The 21,182-nt window shown below is 38.0% G+C and overlaps 1 protein-coding gene across 4 annotated transcripts in view; it reads right to left on the bottom strand.

Moving 5' to 3' along the window:
• Positions 1–19,462, bottom strand: part of LOC132552484 (collagen alpha-2(IX) chain-like) — a 50,501-nt gene extending 31,039 nt beyond the window's left edge. For 3 of the 4 annotated variants that reach the window (XM_060216660.1, XM_060216662.1, XM_060216663.1), the window contains exon 1: positions 19,011–19,432. In XM_060216660.1, coding sequence (XP_060072643.1) covers positions 19,011–19,138 — 128 coding nt within the window. In that variant the 5' untranslated portion in view covers positions 19,139–19,432. Of the gene's footprint in view, positions 1–19,010 lie in introns of all 4 variants that reach the window. The other variant, XM_060216661.1, reaches the window with a different exon arrangement.
• Between the last annotated feature and the right edge of the window lie 1,720 nt (positions 19,463–21,182).

Below are 21,182 nucleotides of genomic sequence, written 5' to 3'. Positions count from 1 at the left end.
CACATTGCAAGCAGAAGGATTGCATCACAATAATGGTCTTTGCAAAAGATGGTCTCACTTTAAAATCTTATCAGCTTTAAGATAGAATCACATTAGCGTGGATGTTAATACAGTTATAGTAAGACGGTGATCATGTCGTCGTCCTGTAACTCCTCACCTTTAGATCATTATGTTTCACAAAATGATGATGTTCCTGGAACTTACATTTCTTTGTCGGCAAATATTGAATTGTTTTAATATGTCGGTGTCTTCTAGATGTTTTCGTTAACTAGAAGTTTAAATCTTGGGACACCATCTGTCTACGCATAACTAACTTATGTAACCATCTTACCAAAGTAGTGGATATTCCATGAATGTTTTTGCGCTATCAATGATATTGATAATCTCGCTATAATAAGATTCCAGAGTTGTCTTTACTGACCAAAAAGGAGTGAATCTCATTGCATTCAAGGTAGAAACGAGGGAAGTGCGATAGTACAGAGATTACCAATGAAACTAGTCTGGTGACCTAATGAGTCCTGGGGAAGACACAATATATAGAGGGGAGAGGTGAACTGAGGTAGACACAGTACACAGAGAGGAGAGGTGAACTGAGGTAGACAAAGTACACAGAGAGGAGAGGTGACCAGATGTAGACAGAGTACACAGAGAGGAGAGGTGACCTGAGATAAATACAGTACACAGAGAGGAGAGGTGACCTGAGGTAGACACAGTACACAGAGAGGAGAAGTGAACTGATGTAGACACAGTACACAGAGAGAAGATGTGACCTGATGTAGACACGGTGCACAGAGAAGAGGGGTGAACTGTGGTAGACACAGTACACAGAGAGGAGAGGTGAACTGTGGTAGACACAGTACACAGAGAGAAGTGAACTGATGTAGACACAGTACACAGAGAGGAGAGGATAGGAGAGGTGGCCTGAGGTAGACAGAGTACACAGAGAGGAGAGGTGACCTGATGTAGACACAGTACACAGAGAGGAGAGGTGACCTGATGTAGACACAGAACACAGAGAGGAGAGGATAGGAGAGGTGACCTGAGGTAGACACAGTTCACAGAGAGGAGAGGTGACCTGAGGTAGACACGGTTCACACTTGACGTAGCCACAGTTCAAAGCGATCTGGAGGAGATAACACCTGGGGCAGTTCATAGACAGGAATGGTGACTTCGGGTTATAACAGTACATATAAGAGATTGGTGACCTGAGGTAGTCCCACTTTATAGAGAGAACGTCTTGTTGATAAAGTCTTCCTCTGCATCTAGGTCACTGGACTAACACTCAGAACACCTGGTTTATCTTAAATCATAAACTACACTGACAATTTAGATACATTTGCCTTATTTCCTCAAAACTTTCTGGTTTCAGCATTTGTAATTGAAACCATATTATAGTGTAAAGGTAATCTATTATTCTGACATGTGGAATTTGTCAATGTAGACCTCCCTGTTCGTGTATATACCTGGTAATGTTAACTTTAATCACGGGAGAAACCGCTGCAGTAGTCGATTAGAAATAACATTTGTCATTGGTAGGCATTGGCTGTGGCGATAACAATGATCACCCGAGTTTTTAGGGGAGGTTGATACTCGTGTTATTTCCCTCATCCGCCAGGGTTTAAAATCGTGAAATCTCGTCAATACTTCAATGCAAGGAGACAGTAAAATTAGACAACAGATTCCAAAATAAAAGAAAAAAAACATTTCATTAAATATTCGATACTTCGTTTTAACATCCATCTATATCCCCAGTTACAGAACCGTTTCTCAATAAAATCGGACACAAATGAAGACAAGAGGCCCCTGGGTCTGAACGGTTTCCTGAGTCCTAAAAATATGAAAAGGCAAAGCTTAAAAGAGTATAGATTTACAATTACCAGAAAAGTGGTTTGGGACTGAAACACAACATACAGTATAATATACCTTACATAAAGCACGACGCGTTGATAAAATAATCATTTCGTCTGTAATATTGATTGATGAAGCTGAACCTCTCCTTCAGTTATTTTAAATGTTACTTTCAAAATGGCTGCTCTGGTACCAGATATTTGCATCGTTAGTGATTTAATTCCAAATTGACATATATTCTGCAAACTACGCTTGGTTTGAACATAAACTACTGAAATGAATAACAATCTATATACTTGGTGTCAACAAATCGAGAAGTAGCTTCTAATATGTTTGTGGTACGTTAACGCAAGGAAGGTAGGTCTAATTTTCGTAACCGCAATATTTTCCCAGCTGTCGCCTTGGCATTTTTTTGCTTTGTTTGTCAACAATGATATTTTGTTGATTATTGGCTTATCAAGCACTACAGTAATACCGTCTACACTGGTTATAGCCTAGTTTTCAATAATACCGAATCCTTTGGGAAATTCCCTGTTACTATTTGTAACCTTGTAACTGACGTCGATCGATCTCTGATTAACATTGCATCTTTTCAAGTCCTATCGGAGACGTTTCTGCGGCAAAAGGTCACAATCATATAACAAATGATGTTAAGATATCGTTTAACACCAACAGCCTTGTCACCATGTTTGATTATCTAGTTATTCCAAAGTTACCATGTAAAAAATAATGAAAAAATATTTCTAAAAGCAAACTAGTTAATTCCTACATGTACACACTGATGGGCCAGAGCATGCCAAAAAGGAAACTAATGAGATTAAACATGTCTAGGTTTCAACCCTCGTTACGATATATGGTGCACTTCGTCTGTTACATAATGTCACGGTATGTGTACATGCCACTACCTTAAATGATATTTTATCTAACTTTTTTTTCATTTTACATTAAAATTGTGTTAAGAACGCTGAGCATAACCTTGACCCATACCACCCCTCTTTCGGTTTAGAATATCTAAATAAGCACGTCACGCCTTAGACATGAAAATTGACTCAATTTTCTGTCTTTCATTGCTGATGAATATCTATAATAAATGCTTTGCTATATATGCCAAAAATCCGGTTACTTTTATTTCATTATGTCTATAAAGAGCAGTCAGTTTTATCGTCCATGTTGTCAACGCGGAGAGGAGGATCTTTTTACAACATGAAAGGAATTTCACTGACATCGAAGTCGTTGGTAAACTTAGATCTCCCACGATGCCGACTAACCATCTAATTGAAAATAAAACCCCAAGCAAGCATGTGAATTATTCCAAATGCTTCCTCAAATCTTTAATCTTTAACTTAATTACAAAAGTCACATATCTCCCTCATATATAAAAACACATACATTCCTGTCATATGTCCGTATACCTGCACAGGTCTAAGGTCGTTTCGTATCATTTAGTTCTATAGTATTTTTGCAATACCCTGACACATCCGGTATAATATGAATCTGTATCCCGCCCCTACAGAGATACACATTCGGCTTGGTAATCACTTGATTTTGATGTAGTAAAAACGACAAATGGTCTCTACTTTATATTTCACGCTCGAGGTAATCTGTAGAACTGTAGTTGTTTTTATAAGAATACTGACACATGTTGGTATGCAAGCCTTAACCCGTACTCTACAATAAACTTATACAATCACACAGTAAGCCTGGATGAGAGTTAAACGACAATCATATGTTCCTGTCGCCAAAGAAACGCCTTTTCTTTCTTTATATCATTGTATTAAAAAATCTATTTCAGTATTAATTCAATGTCCATATGATGTTTTATGGAGATTTCTACGAAATGTGATTTTTTTTTTCGACATAGAAAATGAAAATTACTTAATCGTCGTCTGATTTGTTAATTCTTCATATTTTCACAGAGGTCGTGAAGAAATCTTACACCATTGTTACACTCGCTACACATATAGTAACATCCAAGAAGTGTTGATACGTAAGGTAAACCACACATAAAGTTATTAAATGCACGATGTACCGCCCTAGTGGTAAGGATACAGGGAACCGACAACAATACAAGTATGTGTTTCTCTAAAGACAGACCAATAGTACAGGGAACAAATAGGGTATCATTTCACTTTTTGGAGTACAACGGATCGTCTTGTTGTGGGAGATAACATGAATAGTTCTTAACAAATTACATATCAGATATTCTGCTGTATTCTGCCTGCGATTTTGTCACTGAAATTCGTAATTTTGCCTAAAATACTCGGAAAGGTGTCGATGAAATTATGTTACATTAATTAGGTCGAAAGCAGATTTGTTAAAAATGTACGGTTGAAGCACACGTTAAGCTGGTGATATATATTTGTATCATGCTGTACATTTCAACCAGATGGCGATGCTTTTTCACTATCACAACATTTTTCAGTATTTATGAAGGCAGTCTGAGCAATAAAATCTGCATCTGTGATTTTTTTATTATATGTCATCAGTGTTATAAAACTCCCTGACCCTGCCAACTTCACATGTGGCGAAAATTTTCTATGGGCGCATCCGATTGGCAGTGAGCGTTATACACCGGGCTCATCAGATTGTTAGTCTCCGGTTAACACAAGCACAGGTCTAGTATCAAAATTATTAAGAAGTCATGATGGGGTTGGGAGAAGGAATCTCTCTTACAACTTAATGAGCCTTAGAAACAAACAGCAGGGAATCAGTCGCTCTCCTTATCAATAATTGTAGGTATTCGACGAAAGACTAAGGCGGGTCGTTTATTCGCAAACGAGTTGTCCATTATTTGGATATCATCACCGTCTCTGGGTCTGTAACTCACAATTATCAAGTACAGATCATGATCGCCAAGCCAAGAAATACATACAACTATAATTCAGGCTTTATTGGGTAAATGCATGTTTTGTGTGTGAGTTTGTTTTTGTTTGTTTTGTTTTACATAAATGCTATTGTCTTGTTCTAGACCTGTTGCGCTCTTTTTAGCGTTCAACGGTTTCGGGTTAGCCAAATGTATATAATGTGTCCGATCGGGGTGTACTACTACCTGTACATGTTCCGATATTTCAGTGTGACGGCACTCTCTCTGTTTTCACGTACTTCAACATCAAAAATGAGAACAAATCTTCTATTCCTTCCTTTTTTGAGACAGATGTGAGAACAAACTTTTATTTAGTTATTGAGACTAATCAGTGTCAAGTTATGTATATAAATGTCATCCATGGTTTCTCGTTCTTCCCTAACAATTTTGATTAGTTAATCAGATGACCCACTGTAAGTGTCTAATCATTCAAACAGGATCAGCATGCCAATGGAAAGCGTCCATGAGATATTTGTAAGAGGGGTGCCTGCCCCACAGTAAGTTGAGGAGGGTTGTCCCTTCCTCCTCACGTAGCAGACAATTAGTTCGGCGATACATCATCCGTGTATACTTAGGTACAGTAAACATTGGTATAACCAGTGCCACCGACATAACTAAATACGTCACTTGCTAATAAACATCGCTAATTGACCAGATCAGCCCAGCACGCCTACTGGACTCGTCTAGGTCAATAGGGCGGACGAGTTTATGTTCAGAACAGAAATGGAGGTGCAGAATGCAACCTGGCGTATTTACAAAATACTAATTACGAAAAAAAGCCAGGCTTGTGATACAACCAGGCCGATTGTTAGTATCATATAGGACTCATATTTCATGTAACGTTGGAATGAAACTGATTGCTTACCATGTTTGTCAAATAGAGACCGGGAAATTTGTGTCCTATATTTCGGAGAAAAAAGGCCTGTGAATCATTAAATATAAGACGCAAGTGGGAGGTAGGGAGGTACATGTATTGGGGAGTAGGCTGGGGGGGGGGGGGGGGGGGGGTCTTCTGTGTAGTGGACAATTGCGTGACCTTGAATGTATCAGAAAGGCTGTACACTTGTGAGGGAGGGTAATATGTTTAGTAGGCAATAGAGATTTCAAGACTGTATCGGAAAAGGTGACTCATATTGGGGATGGGGTCTCCTCTTTGGGGAACGATGGAGAGAGCAAAAGTTGAGGGTGACGGAGGTTGTGGATTTGGGACAGGAATATCTTCTGTTTATATAATGCTTGAGGAACCATTAGATATACTGTCTTTCGGAAGAAGAGAGATAATTTACTTTCATCACAAATATATATATATCAGTTCATGGATATGGTCGACTGATTTTCGGATATAATTTTAGTATCGATAGCCACCAAAATGACAACATACATGTAATTATGTCACATTACTTATATGTAGCAGTAGGACAAACACTACAAATCGTACAGAATAGAGAAGACATGAAACAAAATTCAACGAATCACAATTGTAGTGGCGTTTTTATGTAGTCACAAACTCAATGTTATACGTCAAATTCTGTTATATCTAAGATATGTAAATTGTATTACGGAAGTTTCAAATGAAACATATACGGCTGGTTTGACAATACATTATTTTCTTTGAAACATCACAGCTGAATTGAATGCTATGATAAGCCTTGGGCACACGGTATCCGGCAATCAAACTTGTATAATCAAGTGTTGCTATTTATGTACAACATCATACAAAGCAGAAATTGAAAAACCAGAAATACCCCACTCAGATATAAGCGTTTATTGTTGTATCTCCTCTATCGTAAATTGTTCAGGTTCACACCCACAAGCCTAGTCCTCTTAGTGTGCACGGAAATAAAATCAGGCGTTCAAATGTTTCTAGTGGACATCACCTATCTCATACAATGATTTCCAGTCTGGTGAATTCTGTCCTACCTGTTGCTGATACCAGCGGCTGGTCAGGGGGAAACATCACGACCTCAGCAGGGATCTTTCAATATCTCTCAGACCTATAAACGACGGCTGACACGTTATAGATATTTTTGTATGTATTTGTTGTGTGTTAACGAAAAAATGAGATATGCTTTAGAAAAACGAATATGAAAACCTGTCTTACATATGAAAATGAGAGTGATAACAGAGAATCCCGTGCTGCTATACTAACTAGACATCTACTTGTCTGAGTGTTCATGTTGACACACGGGACGCTACGTTTTGTGGGTATTCTACCCGGGTATGTCCTCAGGTGTCATAAAGGTGGGTAAATAAAAACATAATCCTTACGATATACCAGGCTGGCTCCCGGGGGCCATTCCCAGCAGAACCTATAACCTACTCAGATCATATCATATTTTATGTCAAGATGTTCCGCTCAAACTGATATACAATCCGACGGAGGGGTCAAATTGCTGGTGGGTCATCGTCCCCTGGTAAAACTCACAGTAAAGTTATGTCAAGTTTTAGACTGGTCTTATTTAGGAACAAGGATGCTGGCTGGCGCGAACATATGATAAAATGGCACACATCTCCTGTTGTACAACGAACTCGACGTATTGTGTTTAAATTTACAGATCATAGTTCTAAAGAACCTATAGTAATAAAGTACCTTTTTTTCTGAAATCAAATACAAATCACATACGTTGTATAAATACTTCCCCTGACCTAGTCACGTGCCATAGTTAAAATGATTCATATTTTGGGAAATCAAAACGGCAAAGTTACTATATATATACTGTTTGGGCTTTAGTTACCCGTAAGGAATAAGGTGGTATAATTGTGTAACAGTTCGTGTATTATAGATGATCATTGTAAGTCAGCAAGTATAATAAACATTTCTTCTTGGGTGAAGCTTTGTTGGATCCCTAAGGACCAGTACGTACGGTATGGTATCTTCGTGCTTGACCTACCATCAGGTCAAGTGCATCATTTCTCACCATATTTTCGTATCTTACTGTTATTTATCTCTGCTTTCGTAAATAGTTTCTGAATGAGTAGAATATAAACAGGTTGTAGAGTGTTCAGCCAACTTAGTGACTTAGCACCGTTACCAGTAGCTATTAGGATGTGAAGGAGTTCAAGTGTAGATTAAGATATGTCGTAAAGTCAAGGGCTGGGGTCAACATCTTGTAACTTTAACAACATATAGACATGTTAAGTACTCCAAAGGTATGACATAAATTGAATGATACGTAAGTATCTTTTTCATTCATTTTATTCAGGCGGCAAATCCAACATAGATTGAAAAACGTGTAATTTTACTGTACGTTTTCAAAACAGAAGCCATCTTGCTACATTCATAAAGAATGGGATTTGGCCAACACACCGCCATAAAGAGACACGCCAGGTGGAGATGTAATTGACCGTGCCCGAGATATCACGAGATAACACCGAGATGAAAAGAGGGCTCCCCGTTCACAGAGCTGAGATTTGGAAAGGGTCACGAGGGTCCAGACAAGCACGTGACCCCGGCGATTGGAACCGACATAAAAGAAAAGTCCCAGTCTTTGGTCCCTCTGATGTCATCCACGTGTCCTAATCACGTGCGCTGTTGAAGGATTTTAGAAAGAAATTAAAATATATATACATCAGTCTCTCCATTTCGTGGTAGCCGTCCAAGTTTTGATTCGAGGTATGTTTAAGTGGTTTCCTTGTTTTTTTATTGGAGATGGGATGTAGACGAGGAGTTAAGGGCTAGGTAACTAAGCCCTTTGGAACACCCCCAAAATATGTTTAAACTACGGTACTGCAATATGTTGGAGAAATGTTTTCATAGATTAATTGATTGTACATCGCGTGTCAGCATCGACTGTCCACCGAAGTTTATAAAAAAACAAGTCAGCTAATATCCAGATAACAACCGTTCTGTATAGTGTTGAATACACCAAACTCATGCGTACCATGTCTGTATCAATGTGCAGTTAAAGATAACATTCCGTACATTGAGAGCCAGCACATTACATATGGTTAGTATCTAATTCTTCTCTAGAGAGACAAGACACCAAGCATTCATATCTCAGATACTGGAAAGCTAAAAGTCCAAATAACAAGTACATCCGGGCATAAAAGTACACCAGAACATTATATATATATATTCAAATATCGAGTAAACATGCTGTGATCCCATGGTTACGTGTATCTCACGACAACCTACCATGGTTACGTGTATCTCATGACAACCTACCATGGTTACGTGTATCTCACGACAACCTACCATGGTGACGTGTATCTCACGACAACCTACCATGGTGACGTGTATATCACGACAACCAACCATGGTTACGTGTATCTCACGACAACCTACCATGGTGACGTGTATCTCAAGAAAACCTCTGCCCTATCTTTATCATCGGAAGTGCATTGTATGCTTTCTCAACCTTACTTATGAAATACAGGCAAGCATTCTCTGCAGCGATTCTGAATTCTTCTAATGGAACTACAACTGGTGTCTTCTCTTAATTTCAAAATGAGCGTCCATGACTATGCTATTGCTTTCGGAGTGAGCATTGAATTGAATTGAAATAGGAATCGGACTTGCGGAGTGAGCGCCCTCAGTCTACTATAATAATTTCAATATTTGCTGAATGTCGATATATTTTTACTGTTTTCATCATGTCTGACAGGAGAAACTTTATCGACATCATCATCACTGTAATTATGGTACACTAGTGTACAAGAGAGCGTACAGTACATATTGTATCTCTAAGCATTTTCTCGTTTTAGCTTTCTATTGTGAAAAATATATCGAATTGAATTTTTAACACTAAATGACGGATATAGCTTTTGTCAAACACATATAAGTCATTTTATTATTGAATTTGTATATAAATCAATTATAGTGTTTCATGAGCCAACATTGTCTGGATGTCCGTACATTTTACCTGTTTCAATCATACTCATTTCATGGTGCTATAATTTTTGTACATGTGGATATTGACAAGTGACATTATTAATAAACATGGCTTTGAGCCTTAAGAGTGAGTTTCCTTGTGATCGTGACCGACTCGTCACTCACTTAACTTCTAAAGACGTGGTCCAGCTTATAGTGTGGTTAGATTACCACAACTAATTCATACATCATATAAATGACATCAGGACAGAAATGTGTGTTATCATTTATACCGATTAAAAAAACCACGCTAGTAAGCAGGTGTGATCACAAAGGATATATCTTAAATTGATATCTATCAGCATCATTCCTTGTGACCATCAATTGTGTATTACACGGGACTTAGATAAAAGAATATGTAGCTTATCTAAATAATGTTTTGGTATCCCCAAACATTTGAACATTAAACTGTGTGTGGCCGTTTGTTTACAAGAATTAGGTTACGGAATACTGTACCTATTTCACCCCATATAAAGTATTGTAGACTTGTTTCTTTGTTATCATTACTTAGAGACTAAGAGAAAGGCTGGGGAGGGGGCATGATCCAGAAGTACACCCTGTGTTTCAGACAGCCTCCTAATATCACTCTGAGTACAAGATTAGTTACTCTATATCTCCTAGACAAATAATGAAAGGAAACAAAACCCCACACTCCCAGATAGCTCGGAATCAGGTAGTGCAGACTTGAAACCTTACATCAGCCAATCACTTGGTACAAAGTATATTCTATTTAAAACATAACTCACAAAGCATCCCGTCCGTGTAGATACACTTTACCGCGGGTTACAGACCTCGGTGGTTTACAGATCCCCGAACAGATAAAATCCGAGTATACCGAATGTCTGTAAACCACACCAGCCAATCGTTCAATAGTAGGTGAAGAAACGTGTTCCCGCATATCTAACAACGATTTCTGGTTTTAAATATTGCATGTGTGATTTCAAAGCCTTAAAGTAAAGGTGATGGGGTTGTTCACGAAAATATCAAAGGTTATTTCAAGTCTCTGTATACAGTCGTATGAAAATGCGCGGTCAGCACTTTACTTAAATCAAAACGTCTCTATCTTTTCTTTCATTGTTCAACTGTAACTTTAATCAAATTTGATTCAAAGCCAGACATCCAGGCACTACTCGTCCGTGGACGGGATAAAAAAAGAGGGAGGAGGGGTGGAAATGAAAAAAGGGAAGACAAACAACGGAGGAAGAGAGAGAGAGTTACGGAAAGAGAAAAGTGGAGGGGAAAGTGACCTTGTAAGAAAGATGTATTGAATGTTTATAAAACGAGGTCATCAGATTAAAATTTAAAGAAAAGAACAGGGGAAAAAGTCCTTCATCACACACCTAGTTAGATTTGATGAACCTCTTTATTCGACTAATCTTTTCTTTTCACGCCACTCACGACGAGTGTGATGGACCTGCAGATTCAACCATGTAGACTCCTCTCTGTGGAGGAATCAGTCTGAGTCAACCATGTCGACTCCTCTCTGTGGAGGAATCAATCTGAGTCAACCATGTCGACTCTCTGTGGTGGAATCAATCTGAGTCATCCATGTAGACTCCTCTCTGTGGAGGAATCAATCTGAGTCATCCATGTAGACTCCTCTCCGTGCAGGAATCAATCTGAGTCATCCATGTCTACTCTCTGTGGTGGAATCAATCTGAGTCATCCATGTCGACTCCTATCTGTGGAGGAATCAATCTGAGTCATCCATGTCTACTCCTCTCTGTGGAGGAATCAATCTGAGTCAACCATGTCGACTCTCTGTGGTGGAATCAATCTGAGTCATCCATGTCTACTCCTCTCTGTGGAGGAATCAATCTGAGTCATCCATGTCTACTCCTCTCTGTGGAGGAATCAATCTGAGTCATCCATGTCTACTCTCTGTGGAGGAATCAATCTGAGTCATCCATGTCTACTCCTCTCTGTGGAGGAATCAATCTGAGTCATCCATGTCTACTCTCTGTTGAGGAATTAATCTCAGTCATCCATGTCTACTCTCTGTTGAGGAATCAGTCTGAGTCAACCACGTCGGATCTATGTGGAGGAATCAATCTGAGTCATCCGTGTCGGGTCTCTGTGAAGGAATCAATAGGAGTTCACCATGTCGGATCTTTACGTAGGAATTAGTCTATAAAAAGCACCGACAGACTAGCTCATGCGGCTCTGTTTTTTGTAAAATTGGTGGATTCTTTCAAATAATGTGCCGTAGCGGTCTATAAAATGCGGGTATCTTTAGATTGAGAATCTCGTAAAAAAAAAGCAAACGCTTGATACCAGATGTGCTATGCCATTAGATATCCGTGTTTGATAGAAATACCTGTACAAGGTTCAGACCTTCGAGTGCAAATTGTGTAACGGAAATTGGAATCCGCTAACACATCTACAAGTTGAGCACTGTTCACATCTTGCAGTTGTCTATTCTAAGTATCAGGCATACCGAATAATCAGTCTGCTCCCCCCAGAAGTAACACCACATCGTCAACTGTGACTTTTACCAGGAGGCAGATCTTGTACACCATGTTTCTGGGTCGAATGATACAGAGAAATGCACATTTTTACATATTTCTACCGGTCAACATTAAGTTTAACAAGCTAAAACACTTTTAAGGTTTCATGCTAATAATCTGTTTAATTGTTAAATCTATATATATATATGTGTATATATATATATTGATGACGAACGGGATACATCTATAACATAGCACAGACCCTCCTAAGTCACTGCCAATCCCTCAGGGCGCATCTGTATTTATTTTAGATAGGTTTCTTCACTTTGAAATGGCTTGCTGTAAATGTATGGTAGGTCTGGGAGGAACCTGGCCTCTCTGTAATACTAAAACCAGTCAACATGAAAAGGGGATAACTAATCATATCTCTTCCTTTAACATTTTCATATATCTATCTGCACTTCAGATTTCATTTATACATTATACAAACAAGTGAACAGCACCAGCTAACCTCACGTGAAACTCTATCATTTTATCCGGTTTGTCCTACATCAGCAAGATCTCATTTGAACTGTAAATATATAAGGTGGGAGTAGGGGTTTGGGATGGGTTGGGGGGTGGGATTGGAGATAGGGTAGGGGGTGGTAATTGAGGTGGGGTCGTAATATAATTCTGCCAAGCCTTAATTTTTCACGAAATAAGACATATATGTAAATCATGATTATCATAACTTGTGTTTTATTAGTTTTATAATTGTACGAAATACTGAATATGTTCGGATTCACAAATCATCCGTGTGACTTACAGATTATAGAATATTGAATGAAAATATTGTTTAAACTCACAATGATATCCTAACATTCGGTACCTGATACTTGAAGTCATTATCTACATGAATTCAGTTGTATGTGTCACTAGTTGACCAATACTAGTTATCTTTGTCCTTCGTTTATAGATGTGGTATAAAGTGAAGAGTGATAGGTCACAAGACAGGGTCAAATGAATATTATTCTGAGAAGGATGCAATTGTCAGCGGTACGGACGTGGTTATCGTCTGAAGTGAACGTCTTTTTTTGTTTGAAGTGATTCTCGTTATCGTTTATTTCCAAGTATAAGACAAAAGAAATTTTGAGGAAATAACAAAGATACACTGTACGTGAAGCCTTATCATCACATATTCTTAGTCCTGATAAGGCATTGCTGATCTTTTAGGAATGAAGGTTTACTTCTTTCGTTTGATTCTACCTAAGGTTAAAGCTCTACCGACTGAGGTGTCGTGACCTCTTACATTCAGAATACGTTACAATGACTTCACACTGACACGGGTTGGATTTTTTTCGTTCTTCATGTGGAATGTATCGCTAGACATGTCTCTCTACATGTTCTTTATAGTGTAAAGTTTTGATGTTAACGACACTGATCTAAGAATAGACGTTTTAATGTACATGAGCTTTACTTATGTCGTGTTGATTCTTTCATTTCATTTATCACCCAACCTATACCATCTTGTGTCTGAGTTTTCCTCTCCGGTGGACGGGAAAACGTCGCGGCAGGGGAGCACAACTGCTGGTTCAGGAATCCCAGCCACGGAAGAACCGTGCTGGGCAGTGAGAGCAACCGAGTTGATGTCGTCCCAGCATGGCTTTATCGGCTAATACAAACTGAATGTTTTCTTTCATAAGATAACACGAAGTGAATATTTTAGATGTTCCGTCTAATTAAGAAATGAAGCTAATTTGGACTGCTTGTGAACATTTCACTTCACTAGGACATCTTTCCAGTGGATTTCTAAATCCTAGTGAAGAAAACTGCCGATCATAAAGTAGGGTAAAAAAATGTTGTATACGTTTGATATAATAATGTATATCAAATTGGTTGAGAAAAAGCTATATTATTTATAGTGGAGAAGGCTATGAAGTTATGAACACCACAACCATAACGACAGATAGATTTTCATAATACAGAATCCGCTTAACCGTACACAACAGAATGTTATCCATTAATTTACACAGAATTTCGGATTTCGACAGTACATGTGAATTCACTGGTACGTCTAGAGAGCACAACTACAAAATACCTGTAATATAATCATGACAACAAATACCTGTACATGTCATTCGATAGAAATACACAAATGTATTGTTTATGACCAAATACTCTCCACAAGCAATATAGTAAGAAGTCGGAAACATGACTTATCTACGTCAGACATGTAATAAACCAAACGTCTAAATCAAGTGTTATACTGTAGATTCTTTATTACAGGCCTGGTTATATTACATCTAACCAGTGTGGCGTCAAGCATTTAAAAACAGTGACGGTCAATTTCAATTGAGAATAAACCGAAGAATGTTTCATCAAAATATCAAATTATCAGATAATTAAAATAGTTATTCCAAATTAGAACCATCTGTATGTGAGTAAAATATCCTATAACTCTGATTTTTCACAGTTATGCCCGTATGAATCTCCAGTATTAAACAGAAATTTCCCTTCCTTTGAACCTCTAAATGATTAGGGGTATGGCCAGGGAGGGGAGAGAAGGGGGAAATGTGTGGAGATAAGACTCGGCCAGATATCTATTGTAATCTCCAGAATTGAACCGAATATACGAGGAATTAGAAGAAACTCAATTAGATTTCGCTTCACTCAAGACCCAGTTATCTTTGGATATTTAGATTAGCTTTAAGTTTCCTATACATATGTACATACTACTATGAGAACTTAAGTCCAGTAGTTTAAACGACACACAACGGGAACAAATAGATTTAGCCTGAAAATGACGTTTATCGCGATAAAGGTTGGCTTTCTTTAACGAGGAGATGTATATTTTACAATTTAGGATCAAGATAATTGGCGAATCTGTCTACTGTATGTTAGGCTTGCCTCAGCAGGAATCATACAGGCACACTCTGTCGTGGTTCAGCTGAATGAAATTGGTTTATCGCGACTGAGAAACACGTTCCCTTACCGAAGACGAGGGTATAAATTATGCCTACCTAATCTTTGGAAGAGAAAACAGAAAAAAATGTTTATCTAAGTAATCTTAACTGACATTTAAGAGAGTGAAACGATAAAGACTGAGATGTTCCGAAGTTTTTATACACATCTTTAGAACATTTAGGAGCAGACGTCCTCAAAATAGTTCCAAAATATCGCACTGAATATAAACAGTATATGTCATGGAACCTCGATATAAGTCCATGACGTTATCTGTATTGACAGAAAGAATAAAACATTGGTGACACCCGCAGCCATTCTCACATGACTCCTATTGTATAAGTGTACATAAAACTCACTGCTAAATTCTAAAATTCTTCAAAAAATCAAAATTTGCAAGGAGACATTTCATAAAATCAGAGTCGAGAAACCAGAATGTAAGGGGGACAACTCTAGATCGTGAGATAATGGGGGACATGAGGTTGATGTAGTGACACGGATTACCTTTACAATCTATGCCAAGTAAGCGTAATTTTTCACTGAATTGAGATTCGCAATAACACAATGTACTATTTTAACTCCGACGCCGGAGAGCGTGAAAGTCTGACAGGTCATGCCATGCCATTGTAACCACATGTTCTAAAAGTTCAGTTTCTGAAATAAACGAAGACATATGCGGTTTTTAAACTTTAAGCTATATATTCAAGCAAATGAAGACTTGACAAGTGACATTTTTATCGATGACTGGGTCAATAAGCCCATACATGGCCATAATTGTCATGTGTCATGTGTGACTGGTATATACTTGCACATCAGCTGTGCTAGAGCCATTGAGTGCCTGTGTACCTTCCGGGATACTACACAGCGTCCGACTAACATTGATTCACTGTCTGGTTTCGGTCACTCGAGATTTATCTAATGCGGTACTGTCTATTTATGGTCACTAAACATAAGTTGTTCTTATAATATCGATGAGTCGTCCCATTGTCATGTAAGTATCCTTGGTTAAGTAGGTATCTGAATACACAAAGTATAATACTTCAATGTATTTTAAGTATAGTAGTGAGACAAAAATATCTGCTTCATGTCATTGCTTCATAATATACCCACTTGTAATACAACCGTGCTGTGTTCCGTAGCTTGACCCACTGACATAACGTCACTCAACCACCATATACATGTATATACAGCTGATATGTCAATATACACAATATTGAATGAAATTAAGAAATTAAGATTTTTTCCCTTTTCGCTGTTTACTGGTTGGTAAGCTACATATTTCCATAAATATTTCAACATGACATTCTTTCTTATATTTAAATTTTGACAGTTTAAAAAAAATGTATATTTTTGTCATTCTTTGGACCTTATAAGCACTGACGGAACTGTGGATATCAAAACAGCTGATTCCAATTTGGAAGTAAAGGTTGTCATAATTTATGTTCATCGAAGTGTAAGCATCAGTTTTGTTGGTAAGCCAAATGCAGAAATACACCGCAAATTTAAATATCTATTATATCTGATCAGAAACTAAATGCAGTATATGCTTCACTTGTTGAATTATGATGAAGTTGTTTATTGAGCTATCGAATCTAATTATAATCAAATCCTGTCACCAGTTATATGCTCAAGACATACGCTTATCGGCGATTACAACAGTTGTTCATGCCAAGGTTCGTCCGAACTTTGTACGACTAGTCGAGCCATGCTCGCATGTCATTAGTCTCTAGACGAAGTACAAATGAGGGGTTGGTTGAAACTTGAAACCACTGGTCGACAGTCGAATCTTTACACAAAGTGCTAATTCCGGGGTCGGCCGAAACTTATTACGACTAGTCGATAATCGAGTGTTTAGACATAATACTAACTCCAGATTGTTCGAAAATAGAATCCTCTCCTGTTCATAGTATTTCTATAGGCCAATGGCCTAAAGTTCGAGTACAACTTGACGCTTGAAAAAGACAACCTACTTATTTTGTGAACAGTCAGATCCCTTTCCAGTCCTCAAACCTTTTCCTGTTCTAACACGTCTTATCGACAAGCGAGTAAGTTAAATTCTAACTCCGGGCCTAACTTTGAATTTCGGTCAAACTGTATGTAACTTACTTTTTCTCGTAACATTCGTACTAATCACACGTGTTAACCCTACTGTTCAATTATACATATTATCCGCCTGACATTTTCCTATATTCAGGACGATTTCTGGTCTAATTGATTAAGAAGAAAGTCCGTTGAAGTTCGAGGTGTACTAGAATATCACTAGCAATAGATAGACTTACTTAAGACCTTTACAAATGTTACGAAAAGTGATGCTGACGATTTAAAATAATTCCTTACTATTAACTGTAAATATCTACCGTATGCTAAAACTATTGAACAGTTGAACTTATGGCGAAAGTCACTGAATGGTTTGATGTTTTAAAGGGCATATATATAAGACTATCGCTCTGCTGTATTAACACATTTTGTTAAAGATGTTGTCAGAAGATACATGATAGGAGAAAAAGCGACAAGAGAAGATTCAAATTAAACAACGCGAGAGTACCTTCTTTAGATGGGCAATGCTTGAATATGTGACCGGAAAAAGCAATTTGTAAAGCATTTACTATCCAAGTGTAGCAAAAAGTGTAAAAGATGGCGATATCATCAGTTTTTCTAATTCAAAATTAATTCATTTCCAGCCTTAATAGATTTGGAATGTTTCTTTTCCAACAATATCAGACAGTCTTCACTGTTAATATCCGTTCAAGCGTTGTGAAGCAAGCGACAACTACTTCTGAATCCCGTGCCGAAAAAACATCGACCACTTAGATTTACACGTGCAAGCTGACAGTTGAACTTGCGGCGAAAGTCGTTGAATGGTTTGATGTTTTAAAGGGAATATATTACAACATATCTTTAGAGACACAAACACAAGTATGTGACATTCCAAAAAGCAATTCTGGAGCAGACATCGACATAAGTGCCAAATACCTGTGATGGCATGCAGATATAGTGCAGTGCTTGTCAGTGTCGTTTAACTGAACCTTAGAGCCAGGGTAGCAAGGGTATAGGACCATTGCATCAACACACTTTAACCGTTAATAGGGGTATCAGAATAAAAGATAGGCCCTATAATTCAGTATAACAATGAATCCGTGATGTCAAAATAAACCGTTTTCAAGTGTCAGAAATATCGGTCATACTGTCAGAGGGTGACAAAAGGACAATTGAGTGGAAGTGTCAGTATTTAATCTATACGGGAGTTACTAGACCAGGTACGGTTATATCGAATATCGTGGATAATCATCCACATTCCTGAAGCTCCAGGTATCAAAACTATATCAAAATAGTAGTGGTTAAAAAAACCTACGTTACAATGGTAGATCTTAAGAATTTGGGCCATTGTATATTATACCGTACGGCACGAGTATCTCTCGTCTCCTGTTATTTTTATATATTATAAAGTTTGCCTGTAGTCAGAGACAGGTGAGCTAATCGGTTAAGTCAGGCTGTGGGTCAGAGTCCTTACAAGTGGTCACTGGTATAACCTTCAGACGCTTGTTTAGACAATCCCGGATCAAATATATGGACAAGTCCAGATATATCTGGAGAGGTGAACAAACCACAAGAACAGGTGAGGATGAGGTGGCTTTGACCCAGCGAGAATGGCAGGCTTACTAATAATACACATACTCAGGGGGTGTCTAACACAAACACACGACTTAACAGACAGTCTTATCATAACAGAACCTAATGCAAAATTTTGTTTGGAAAATATACACTGACATAATGTTATCGTTGCTATTTGTGTGATAAGTGCGAAGTTACATATTTGCAAATAGAAATTTAAATTCTCTATACACATTTAGTTAATCCATTTAGAGGAGCTCCACACACACGCACATACCCTGTGTACATAAAGAACCGTCGGGCCACCCCACACCAGGTCACCGACACGAAAAATCGGGCTAAACGGAGGATGTAAGGCACAAACTATAATGTGAATATATATTAATGTTTAAATATAAATGAAAGTTATATAGGTAAGAAGTTGACTTACCGTAAGGGTTGTACATGGACATAGGACGGCAATCGATAGTTATAAGGTCTGTAGTTATTGGCCCTACAAAACTCTAAAATAGTCACCAACAACAGACATATAAGGCATCCCAGAGTCGTGCAGTTCATCCTCGATGTTTAAGAAACAATGATAATAACAAAATAATCCGGAATTCACTCATAAAATTTCTAGGCTGCAATAATATTTTATCCAAATTCGACCTAAAAGTTCCGGAATAAGTCCTGCTTTTGATTGCCAGTTGACTGCTATATAAACACCTCCAGTGTTCTCTACTCCCCTCCTCCACAGCAGCCAATGGTAATGAAAGTCGGCTCGCCGACACAGCTACATAAACACTGTAAAATGTCACTAACTCGTTGCGTGCGCCTTAAATACACACTCGGATACCCAGTCCCTTTTCCGTTTTCACGTTAGTCCCTTTTCCGTTTTCACATCAGGGCGGGTTGTTTTACGTAACTATGATAAATTCCGTTGTCCGGTAATACTTTAACATGAACATAACGGTTTAGTAAACACTTCGTTTACATATCTCCCATGGACTTACAGAAAATATGTGAAGCGTTTCTATTGCCGTGTATATCTCTACACCGGCCGATCTGGGGTGGTACCTGTATTACAAACCGATAGCGACCCAGTTACAACAAAAAGGGTAGATCTCACCGACTCTGTGAATTAAATTCTTCTACAGCTTAAGTCTTCTCTTTTACGTAATACGATAATGTGCACACATTTTACTGTAACAACACACAGCGTTATAGACCTAACTGGATTAAACACAGTTAACTAAACACAATATTAAAATCAAAGTTATACAAAAACGAATTGACTTCCCAAACTATCTCCTTATAGCATACAAAACATACTGGTGTAACATTATGGAAAACCATTGAAGTTGAATTCAGCTTGAATCGTATGCATGCCCTGCTCTTCGAAAATGAAGATCTAGAAATAACAAATATTCTAATATGTGAACATCGATTTATTTATTTTCTTTTATTCATTTATCTATTGTTCAAACTGCCATTAATAAATTGAATATCGATCACACAGGACGCTGATTTATCAGGACGCCGCTTTATCAGGATTTATCTAGATCTGACACTAACACATACTGACAGTATCAACTGAACGATCACTGAAAGTACAAATACCAATGTCTTCTGAAGTGGAAAATCGTGCCACATTGGTCCTTATCGCTAACAGAGACAGAAAAGCAGACAGTTCTAAGTTCACAAAGTTGTGAAAATAGACACATATGCATACAAATGTAGAATATAAATATCTTCCGTGATAATCTATCAACTGCAAAGATCCTAGTGAACGTATCAACTTCAAACGTAGTTCGACCTCCCTGATACTGCAATTTTGAAAATACTTTGTCACACGAGACAAGAATTACAAGCATGTACTCAGATAGTGTTGAAACATTGGAAATCTGCTTGTGTTATCACAATAAAAGATTGTAATCATTCGGAATTAGCTTTGCCATTTCAACAGTTCATACGAGTACAAATAGGATCAGCAATGTCATTAAAACAACACTATTTTGATCATCAGTCCGTAGATAATCTGCAATATTAGGATCCGTCACTGATTACACCGCACTATTCGGATCCGTCACTGATTACAACGCAATATTCGGATCCGTCAATGATTACACCGCACTATTCGGATCCGTCACTGATTACAACGCAATATTCGGATCCGTCACTGATTACACCGCACTATTCGGATCCGTCACTGATTACACCGCAATATTAGGACCCGTCACTAAATTCTCCAGTATTCTAGGACCAGACACTGAACACTTTAAAGTATTAGATCAGTAAGTGAATGTTTTGCAGTGTTATGAAAATCATTTACTGGATAGCCATCAATATTAGGATTAGTCAATATTACAATCAGTCACTGAATACTCTATCAGGTATCAGTCAATGAATATTTCTCAAAATTAGAACCAGTCTTCTAAAAAACCCAAACAAACAAACAATACAAGACACATATTTGAGTTTTACTGAAGTATATAACGGTGCACTGACATTCCCTTTCAGCGCCAGGGATTCCTTCCTTTTGTTAAGACTGTTTCCTCACAATTGTGTGAAGTCCTCATCAGATGACTGATGTCCGACAACCGTCTGACTGCCGAACTGA

This window comes from Ylistrum balloti, unplaced genomic scaffold (genome assembly GCF_031769215.1).
Source record: "Ylistrum balloti isolate Yb309-2 unplaced genomic scaffold, AGI_CSIRO_Ybal_v1 Utg370248, whole genome shotgun sequence".
NCBI lineage: Eukaryota > Metazoa > Mollusca > Bivalvia > Pectinida > Pectinidae > Ylistrum > Ylistrum balloti.
This window is presented reverse-complemented; position numbering and strand designations above follow the sequence as displayed.